Raw genomic sequence first — 11260 nt, 5'->3', positions numbered from 1 at the left:
TGGCATGGCACTGGGCAGTGCATCAAAATGAGCATCCCAAAGGGCACATTGCAGGCACCAAACTGCTCTGCAACAGCATCTGTGTTTGCAGCACATCAGGAAGACCAGAAGAGCTGCAACCTGGAGAAGATAAGGCTCCAGGAAGACCTTGGAACTACTTCCAGTACCTAAAGGGGATCCGAGAGAAGTGGAGAGGGACTTTGGACAAGGACATGGAGTGATAGAAGGGGGAATGGCTTTGAAGTGACAGAGGGCACGATTACATTAGGTATGAGGAAGAAATATGAGGAAGAAATATAGGTATGAGGGTGGGGAGGCCCTGGCACAGGCCGCACCATCCCTGGAAATGCTCAAGGCCAGGTTGGACGGGGTTTGGAACAACCTGGGATGGTGAAAGGTGTCCCTGCCCATGGGGAATGAGATGATCTTTACTGTTCCCTCCAACCCAAACCATTCCAGGACTCTGGGACACTCTACACTTGTGAGTAGAGCAGCCAGGAGCACCAGGGCCACATCCTGCCCAGCCAAGGAGCAGCTCCAGGAGCAGAGGGACAGTGCTGGCCAAGGGCAGTGCTGCTGCCCAGCTGCCTCTGCACCCCAGAGCTAGTGCTGAATGCTGGAACATCCACATCCACTGATGGAACACGTTGTAGGGACACCTTAAAGCTGTGCTGGGCCAAGGGGAATTGGATGGGGTAAGCAGGAGCATAAGGGCAGGCTACAGGTTCACTCCCTGCTCCAACAAATAGTTCTTTTATGTTAGATAATGTGTGGGATAAACTACTTCCATGAGCCTCAGAGCAGAATCTGGAGCCTTCTCCCTTCCCTACTCTCTCCCTGGTGGAAACACAAGCTCTCACAACCTCTCAAGAAAGAGGTTTGGGCTCCTCTTGTCCCAAACCAGACCTTACTGTCCCACTTGAGCACCCTCTTCTATGGAGAAAAAAAACCGAAAAAAGTAAATACAAGAACATTTTTACTGTTGATTTTTAGTTTGGTTTGGGGTGGGTTGTTTTGGCAGATACCCTTTTACCAGGATCAGGTAAAGGATACCCTTTTACCAGGTGCAAACCTCCTCTCAGTTTTAAAGTTCTTCACACGTCATGAAGAGATTTCCACACAGTCCTGTCCCACTGATACAAAGGTAAAAGGGGCAGCAACAAGTTCATGCCTCTTCACCCATTCCAGGAATAGCCCTAAAGAGATGATTCTCTTAAAATTACGAGACTGAATGAATAAAACTCAATTCCTCTTTTCAAATTGTTGGGTTATGAAATAAATCTGGGAAAGAACCGGTGGTACAACAATTTTTGATCTTCCCAGAAATTATATCAGTGTATTCTTTGTTTACCAGAAGTTTAGTCCAGCTGGGGTGGGAAGGTGGTAAAAATCAGTTCTTCTTCAAAAATGCAGAGGAAAATTCACAAATAATACAAACTCAGTTAGTTCAAATTATTTATATAAAGCAAAACCTCAGTCCACAGTGAGAATTTCAAGTCTGACTGAAGGGAAAAGCTGAGGTCTTGAAGGATACTCTTGCATGGCGTATTTGATAATTCCATTTATGAATAAACAATTATTACCAATGAATCTCTTGCATATTATTGACAAAGGCACAGAAGCTGCTTTTTGGCACTGCTGACTTAGCCATTGTCAAATGTGAACTGGGCAATTGTGGTGGCTGCTGCTCCCTTAAGAAATTGTCCAAGATTCAGATTTGTGTGTCCTGGCTTGCATCAATTAACAGCACAATCTTTTTTTTATGAAAATGCAAACATAAGTAGCCTGAGGGGTCTTGTAAATGCAAATACAAAACCATAATTTCAATTTTCCTGAAAGTACAAGAAAGCCTCTTTTTAAAATTTTATTTGCTGTTACTATGATAAGTTTCAATTTTTGTTGTTTCGGGGGGTTTTTTCCTCCTTGCTTTGAACGCAAAATGGAATTTAACCCAGGGAATCAGCAGATTTGGGGATGTGGGGAGGATGGAGGCAGCTGCTGGAATCTGCGGGCTCCTCTAGGCAGGGCCAGGCTCTGAAGGGCGAGGGAAGGTGGATGCTTGGCCCCTCAGTGGACATGAGCTGGGCTGGGCAGCGTGCCCACAGCTGGGGGAGAATTCCCACGTGAAGATTCTTTCCACTTGCTCCAGGCATCCAAGGAGCCTAAATTAGGCACCCACACCTCTGCCACGCTCAGGGGAAAGACAGAGAGACCTTGAGATGTGTCCTTCACAGCCAGCTTGGTCCCTGTGGTGGGTGATTGGCACCATTTTGGACCAAAAGTGATGCTTTTGTATTCAGTGCCATGGGGTGATAATGGGCAAAAGAGTTCCCTCAACAGCAAGGTGGGAGGTGGCACCTGATTTCACATCACTGAGGCTTAATGAAAGAATTGGGGGAACGTCCAAGGTCTGTTTTCCCCTTTCTTTTCACACCACACATATAAAAGTAAAATTTGAAAACAGCCGCTTCACTTTCTTCCTCCCTGCCAGGCTGGCCTCGGTATGCCCGTGCATGTGTCTAAACAGATTCCTGGAAAACCTGCCCTTGCCCAGGCTCGGGCTGCAGTCTGCAGCTCCGGGAGGAGCAGCAGGGAAGGGTGGCCTTGCTGGGGGCTCTCGCTGCCCGGGAAACTCCAGGGATGCAGCAGGACATGTGCCAGCACACAGGTGAGAGGCTGAGGTCTTCACTTCTCCCCAAAACAAAGAAGAGAAGTGGTTAAGCACCATCCTGAGCAGTTCCTGGGGTAGCAGCTCTCTCCTCACCTCCTGCACCCCTGCTCAGAGCACAGCATTGCCCTCCTGCCAGCTCGGGCTCCTGGGAAACCTTTCCTTTACTTCCTTGACGATTTTTAATTAGACCAAACGAGCGATCAACCAACACAACAATCCCTCACCCAAGTCTCTCGTTACGCTCGTTTGATGAAGGTGGTGCTGTGCTGCGGGAGGGCAAAGCTGCCACGGTTCGGCGCTGGCACCTGGCAGGGTGGCACAGCCAGAATTCAGTCCAGGGTCACCCCGCTGGGGTCTGCCAGGGTCTGTGGGTACCCCACACGTCATGTCCCCATCCCTGCCCCAGCACACGGAACAGAGCCGGAGGGCAGAGAGAAAAAAAAACATGAGAAAAATGTTTATAAAGTTATTTGTTGTTATTTTTCTGCCCCTTGCACCGTTCCCAGCTTTCGGGAGTCCTCCAGCCTTGGATCGGCTGGTTGTTTTCCTTTCCCCCCTGCACTCCCGTATGAACGAACGCTAGAGGCACCCTTCTTCTGGTCTGCGAGAGAAAACTTAGCTCCTAACTTTTTTCTTTCTTTTTTTTTTTTTTTTTTAAACTTCCCTCAGGAAAAAAATGTGGACCTAATTATCTATGTAAAAATGTCAGATGCAGGAAAGGGGCTGTGCTTACTTGGATATCCCATCCGAGGCAGTGACTGATTTTTTTTTCTAACCCCCTCTTCTTCTTCTCCAGTTTTTTTTTTCTCTTTCCTGAGGGGAGGAAAGCGCCTCTCGGAATAAAAGTGCAGAACCGAGCCGGTGGCTCCCAGAGCGGCCGGGGCGGGCGCGGCGGGAGCCCCCAGCGCAGCGCAGCGCAGCGGAGCCCAGCGCGGAGCCCACCTGCCCCCGGGGCAGCATCGCCCCGCACCTTCTCCCGGACCGAGACCTTCATACACACACAGAAACACAAATATATATATATATATATAAAATATATATATACACTTTTTTTTTTTTTTAATCCTTCCCCCCGGCTTTTCCTCCAGGACTTTTCCACCGCCTTTGGGACAACCCGCAAACTTCTCACTCGCTGCCCCTTCGCTGCTTTCCCGGTGATTGGGGTTGTTGTTTTTTTTTCCCTTTTTTGGGCTTGTTTTGGTTTTTTGTTTTGCTACTTTGATTTTTTTTTTTTTTTTTTGTTTTCCCCTCCTCTCTCCTTGGGAAGACCCGCCTGCCTCTCTCGCCTCCCGTGCCCCACCGGAGAGGCCGGGAGCGGCTCCGGCGGCGCGGGCAGCACCTCCCCGGCGCACGGCGTGCGAGCCCGGCGGCGGCGCGGCTCGGCTCGGCTCGGCTCCGAGCGGCTCCCTGCGGCCCGGCACGGCACGGCCCGGCTCGGCTCGGCACGGCTCGTCCCGGGCGCTCGCCCCCGATAATGCAGAGCTACAAGTACGACAAGGCGATCCCGCCGGAGAGCAAGAATGGGGGCAGCCCGGCGCTCAACAACAACCCGGCCAAGAGCAGCAGCAAGAAAGCCCTGCTCATCTGCCTCGACTGCCTCTGCCTCGTCATGGGTGAGCACCGCGGGCTCCGCGCCCCCTCTCCCCGCTCCCGCACCCCCTCCGCTCCCCGGGAAAAACTTTGGGGAAAGTTGGGCGGCGGGCGGGCAGAGCTCGGCCGTGCCCCGGCCGCGCCGCTTCCCAAACAAAAGCGCGGAGCGGGGCCGCCGGGAGAGCCGGGCCGGGCGGCGAGCGGGGGAGCCGGGGAGCGGCCGCGCCGGGCCGGGGAGCGCGGGGGGCGGCCGGGGGTCCCCGCGGGGCGAGCCGGGCACGGCAGCCGCGCACCCCGGGGCGCTGAGTGCGGGTGATTCGCTGCTGTTGGTGCGTGGCTGCCCCCGCGGCCCCGGAGCGGCCCCGGAGCGGCCCGGCGGTGCGCAGGGGGCACTGTGGGCTCGGGGATGCGCCCCGGGGCTGCCCCCGGCGCGGGCCCCGCTCCCGGCGCTGCTGCCTCGGCGGCGCCGGGGCCAGCTCCAGGTGGAGGCAGCGCTCTACGCTCAGCCCGGCTCGTGTTTTGGGTAATAATGGAAAACAGCAACTCTGGCCGCTCCGGCTGCCGTGTCGCTCTGCCGGCGGCTTCACCAGCGCTCCTCTCTTTCTCCCGTCTCGCTAAACTCATTCCGGAGCGCTCTCGCAGCCCCTGGCAGAGGTTTGGGTTTGCCTGCCTGCTCGGTTTTTTTTGGGGATGCGATGGCTTTTTTGAAGATGCTGTGGCATGGAAGGGAACTGTCAACAGCGCATCTCAAAAAAAACTTTTTGCATTCCAAAACATCAACCCTTCCATTGTGGCTGCGATGCTGAATGTTTAGTTGACAGACACGGGTAGGGGAAATCAACCGGCTTCCAACAAAGAGATTAATAACACAACAGCACGTGAGTTTAATACTCCAGACACCACAGTCTTTAAAACAATTGTTTCTGCTTAGAGCCCATTTTTTAAAGACTGTCAGTTTGATTTAATTTTTATGCAGTTTATTGATCATCTGGTGTATATTAGGGGGCACTAATACATTAGGGGGGGAGGCATGGTTTTCTCTTTATATTCCCACAAGAATAGGGGCCAGTGCAGAAAGCTTCATCTTCTTGGATCTGGAAAAAATAAAAATACTTGGTATATGAAACTACTATAAGTAGGAACATAACTAGCTGGACTTACCTCACTTACTTGAGCAGAAAATCGAATTCCTAGTAAAACATCTCCTAGGAGTCAGAACTTTTAAACTTTTTATTTACCCAAGTTTTCTTAACTTAAGGCGTTCCTGGCATGAGTAGGTGCTATTTGAATGGGGAAAGGGTTTTACTTCCCCTTCTCTGGGCTAAGGGTCCTAAATGAAAAAGCAGTTGGTTGACATGTGTTATTCTACTTGTGCTAGTTTGAGTAAACAGGACTTATCAAGCATCACTGGAAAGTATTGTTGGCAGGGAATAATGTGATACAGCAAAACTGTGATTGTTGCTTTGTTTCAGGTTGCTACAGGTGGAAATCGGGAAGTAAACACTAGAGTTGGCTTGTTCAGGGGTTTTTGTTGGGGTTCTTCGTTGTTGCTTTGTTGTTGGGTTTTTTAGGGTGAGGAGCATTCAAATGCAAGAGCATGAGTGCAGCAGAAAGTTTAGGTCTGACTGATCACTGGCAGGTGAAGGGCATGGGTGGGACATGGTGAGGGAGATGATTATGGGATGGAGAGCCCATGATGTGTGTTTGGGGATGGAGAGCCCATGATGGGTGTTTGGGGACGGACAGTCCATGATGGGTGTTTGGGGACTGACGGTCCATGATGTGTGTTTGGGGATGGACAGTCCATGATGTGTGTTTGGGGATCGACAGTCCATGATGGGTGTTTGGGGATGGACAGTCCATGATGGATGTTTGGGGACAGACAGTCCATGATGTGTGTTTGGGGACGGACAGTCCATGATGGGTGTTTGGGGACAGACGGTCCATGATGGGTGTTTGGGGATGGACAGTCCATGATGTGTGTTTGGGAATGAGCTTTGCCAATACACCCGGACCAGGACCAGGAGTATTGGACCTGCCGGCTGGGCATGAGCTGCTGTCAAAGCTGCCCCACTCATGGGAGGCTTGGCTTGCTCTCCCCTCTGCCTTTTGCTAGGGAAGACTATCAGCTTGTAGTTTCCAAGTACTTGATTGCCATTTTCATGTTTGAAAAATCCCAAAAAATCTACTTGGGAAGTGGAAAATAAGTGTCCTAGCTGAATTTTCATGTAAGAGAAAGGTGCACAGGTACAAGTTGATGGATATTTACATATAAAGTGGGAAAAAAACCCCCCAAAACAAGTCCTATATAAGATAATGAAGTGCAGAGCTGGGTGAAATGACTCCTTCTGAGGGGGAGGGACCAGCAGAGATGTAATGCTGGTGCATGTGGGCACATGGCCAGTGGCCTCCAGTGCCGTCAAACTGAGTTACGCCTCTTGAGCTGCTGCCCAAAGACATTCAGAGAAGCAGGGAAACAGAAGGCTTTTTCTCATTTGAGGACCACTTTAGGAAATATTAAAACTGGCCATTTGATTTGCAGAGGCCTGTGACGCTGCACTGGCTTCTGCTGCAGGTAATGCCATAATTCGCCCTTGGATTGGTTTTCTCTGAGGGGAAAATGAAAAGAGGGAACTATGGCTGGAATGTTTTTCAGAAGTGACACGCTCTGTGTGGGGCTGTAGATGTGTACAAACCCTTTGTTTACACACAAATTTAAACAAATTACCCAGAAGACAATTACCATAAACATCTAAGAAAGTCTGAATTAGTAAAGCTGAGCTATCAGGAGCTTCCTTCAGCTTTAATTTGGTGAGAGTAGTTAGAAAGATCCACTTTTGTCTTTCATCCTTAAGCAGTACAATGGTTATCTTGATAGCAAATGCATAAAAGGAAGATTTGTATCTTTTCTTTCTTGGGGAGCAGGCTCACGAGCCAGTGGCTGGTGGAATGGGTTGGATGAAGATCACTGCACCAAACCTGCCGTTTTTCCTGCATTTCCAACTTGAGTTGAGTTGGCAGGGAGCTGGATGTTCCTGAATGACCAGCCCACTCCTCTAATGAGTGCACTTGGCACTCATAAATCCCTGGGCTCTTGCATGAACAAGAGGTTTGATCGCCGACACTGCTAACTTCCCAGAAATTCCGTGCCCGTGCTTAACTCAGTAAAAAAAGGCAGAAAAGAACTGAGTGTGCATTTATTAAAGCAGGTCATGCAGGGGGGGAAAATAACTTTCTCCATCTGCTTCCTCCTCTTGGGAGGGCTCTGTTTAGAGCATTGGAAGATGCTTCCCAAAATTGTTAGGGCCACAGGCGAGCTTGGTGGTGTGGAAGAGTCCCTGCTGCCCTGTCCCTGCCTCCCGATCACTGCAAAACATCTGAAAATGTGATTGAGAAAGTCTGGGCAGGTCTGAAGTTCCCCCTGCTGAGCTGGTTGGTGTCTTTACTTTGTAGAGCATTGGGGAACTCTCCGAGCAGCAAAACAAGAGGTGTGACGGGTGGACCTCACTCCACCTTCATCTGATCATCCGCATCCCTCCCTCTGCCAGGAGTTTCCTGCACCGCCTACCTGGAGCCTGGAGTTGTTATCTGGGAGAACTGTGGTGATCCTGGCTGGGGCAGATCTCAGGGGGCAACTTTCCCTGGTGCCATGGGGTTTTACTATCCTGCAATAGCCCCCAAGCCTCCTCCTGATGGAGGAGACGTGGCCAGGTGGGGAAAAGCCCCCTGCCCTGCCCTTGAGGTGGGATGTTCTGGAGCCTGGCCCCGCAGATGTAGCATCTAGGGTTAAATTTACTCCTCTCAGACCTGCTGTTTTCCCTTGGCAGGGGCTCCTGGTGTTCAGCAAGCTCTGAGCAGCCACCTGTGCTCTGCTGACGGGTGCTAAGTCAAGCGTTTAATCTCGGAAGAGGGGAAGGCTGTGTCAGCAAGGGTGATAGGGCAGATGAGGGTCTTCAGTAGCTTGTATTTGTGCAGCTTGTGCAGGTAAAACAGCTTCCAAAAAGTCCTGCTTGTGCCATAAAATAGAAAGATTTCATCTGGCATACCTGCTTCTGAGGCTTGTGGAAATTGGCTTTATGGGAGCATATGTTTCAGGCTGGTGGGATGTAAACTGCACATAATTTACTGCCCTTCTTCTCTTCTGCCTCTAATTTAATTTTCTCTCTTCTGTCAATCCCAGTTAATCTGTGCAGCACAAGTTTTACTGCCTTGGGAAGGTTTTTTGAAGCAACAGATGGATAGACCTCTTACAACCTTAATATCTCTGCAGCTTTCTCACAAATTTGGCATCTCCTGTAGCGAGCTTGATGCTAAAATGAACTTTGAAAGTAAATATTTATGTTAGCTGGACCTTGACATGTTTATGTAAGTGGGTATATAATCTTATAATTTGGGCTAACAGTTTAGATTACTCTTGACTTCCCTCTTCTGTGTAGAAAATTGTGTAGTTCTCCAGCTCTCAGAAGCAAAAAGGATTTGAGCTCTGCCAGGGGCCCTGTCGCTTCATCACAAAAATTGGTGCAAACAGGCCTGGGATTGTCATTGAAGTGTAAGGAGTGGGAGGAATTGGAGATGAGGGGTGAGGTTAGAATTATTTGGATGGTGTAAGGCTGGATGTGTTGAGCTAAGCAACTTTGCTTTGTTTGGGTTGGGGCTGTTGTTTTTATTTTTAGGACTGCCCCACTGTGCACCACTCACTTGTCCCATGGGTGACATCTTTCTGTGCACCCGAGGAAGACACTGAGCCAACCATTTCTTGTTTCCTGCAAGGGACAGCAAGGCCTGGCTGTACCAAAGCAGCTGGACAGTCTCAACCCCTCGGTGATGCCTTCTCCATGCTGTGTCTCCTGTGCTGAGCCCACACCACACTGGTGTGGGTGGAGAGTCGTCATCGTGTTTTGAGCATCCCTAGGTGGGGTTTGGTCGTTAATGTTTATGTGTCTCTCCACAACCTGTAGGATCTCCTGGTGGCAGCCAGCTCCTGGCCAGGGATGGCTGCTCTGGAGGTGCTCTGGCACAAGCAGGTTGGCAGAAGTGGCACCTTGGCGTGAGGTTCTTGTGCAGTTGGACTCTGCCAGAACTTGGGAGTAAAGGAGCTTTTTTATTTTGAGCCTGGAAAAGCTTCTTATTGAACCAGCAGTCAGCACCTAAAGTGTGATACCCATCTGTTGTGCCTCCCTTGAAAGACCAAAGGAGCCAAAGATGACTGGAAGTAAAGGCGAGAGAAATATTTTGGAGGTGGTTGAAATCCACTTTTTCTGCATTTGCTTTGTGAAAACAAACAAACAAACAAAAAAAAGGAGAGAACCGACCTATCAAAAAGAGATTATTAGTGACAATTATACTTGAGGTGTTAATTGCAGAACAAGGAAATGCTGTACCTATGGCAGACCGAGTCCTCAGGGGTATAAATCTGTTGGCTTTCCTGAGTTGGTGGAACTTGGCCAGCCTGAAGATGTGTCTCCAGGAAAAGCAGAATTACGTGCAACTGCTTCATGGCCAGGAGTGCTTTGAATCCTGTGTACCTGCTGCTGAGACAGGCAGGAGATGGGAATCACAATTACAGCAGATGACATTTTTTTAATTGTCTGTTTGTAGTGAGCACGGAAAATAATATAAACATCACTCCCAGATCAAACGGATTATTTTTATACCCTTTAAATCTCCATTTAATATGCATGCCTTTCCTGGGCTGCTTTGGTCTGACTCTGTTTGTCTGGATACAGGCTGGTGGTGTCTTCTCCAGATGCTTGTGCTCTGTGTACCACCCAAAAATGGTTTGCATACCACAGCTGGGGAACCTCTGGCAAGCCAGGGCCCCTGTTCAGCATCTGAGATAGGCAGGGTGTTTGTGTGGCCCCATCTCTGCCTGAAATGCCTTCAGAGAGGGGGAGGCAAAGGCCCAGCTCAGCTCTGGCGGAGCAGGCTCCATCCTCCCCGTTCCCTTCATACAATGCTCCCACTTCATCCATAGTAATCCAGAAGGGACCCTTGTGGTCTCCCGGCCTGCCTGTGCCTGGAACAAGGGCCTGCCTGTTGAAGGCAGCGTGGGGAAAGGCAGCAGCCTTCAAACCCTCCTCTCCCAGCGTTCACACAGCCAGAGCTGGGAACAGCAGCTTCCCTGGCATCCCAAGGGGCTGTGTCCCAGCGGGGGAAGGAAGCAGGGAAACCCCCTCCCAGGATGTGGCTTTCCCCCTGCCAGCTGGGGTTTTGTATGAGTGCTAACATACACATACATATATATATATATAAAAATTTTTTTTTTTACATTTTCTTCCTTTTGTTTTGTCTTAGGGCCTTTTTCGGCTCTTCCGGTAGGTCAGGTTTCATCTTTTAAACAAACAAACAAAAAGGCTCAGAAATGAGAGTGATAAAGCCTCAATGGAAGAGGTGAATTAAAGTAATCCAGCGCTTATCCTGTAATTATAAAAGTCTGAAGTCAGTTTTCTCAACGCTGTTCTGTGCTTCCCCCACTGCCAGCGTGTCTGGAGGCCCAGCCTTCCATCTGCCTTCCCAGATACCTCAGCTGGGTGGGTTTTGCCAAAAGCTGGGAGGTGGGTGCCCTGTGTGTCACATCTCTTATGGATCAGTGGCCCCCTTTCCCAGAAGGGCATTTGCATCCCTTTCAGAGCCACCCCATCCCCGTTTCACTCTCTCCCATGGCATCCACCTTGGAGGGACACTACCTGCTCCACAATTTTAGAGCAGGTGGAAAGTTCCTTCCTGTAGATCAGGTGTCTGGGGCCAGGGATGTGTTGGAGCAGCTGTTGGGAAATTGGAGAATCCCTTCTTGCCTCTTAGCTGCACGCAAGGGCTCAGTTGCAACAGTGGGATCGTGATCAGCAGAAGCTGCTCCGCCAGTTTGACCTGAGGAAGCAGAGTGCCACGAAAACCAGAGAATTTGAAGTGTCTTTGTTTGGATTTTGATGCAAACAGCTTGAAAGCAAGCCTTAAGCATAAGTTTGTTACCAAGAGAATGCATGAATGAGTGTGAAAACC

General features: G+C 50.1%; 1 protein-coding gene across 1 annotated transcript in view; it reads left to right on the top strand.

Annotated features, from left to right (window-relative positions):
- The first annotated feature begins 4114 nt into the window (after positions 1-4114).
- The window catches only part of PLPP3 (phospholipid phosphatase 3), a 43067-nt gene continuing 35921 nt past the window's right edge, over positions 4115-11260 (top strand). The window contains exon 1 of the mRNA XM_058030044.1: positions 4115-4284. Coding sequence (XP_057886027.1) covers positions 4146-4284 — 139 coding nt within the window. The 5' untranslated portion in view covers positions 4115-4145. The remainder of the gene's footprint in view (positions 4285-11260) is intronic.

This window comes from Melospiza georgiana, chromosome 9 (assembly GCF_028018845.1).
Source record: "Melospiza georgiana isolate bMelGeo1 chromosome 9, bMelGeo1.pri, whole genome shotgun sequence".
Taxonomy (NCBI): Eukaryota; Metazoa; Chordata; class Aves; order Passeriformes; family Passerellidae; genus Melospiza; species Melospiza georgiana.
Note: the sequence above shows the minus strand (reverse complement) of the source record. Positions and strands in the feature narration are given on the sequence as shown.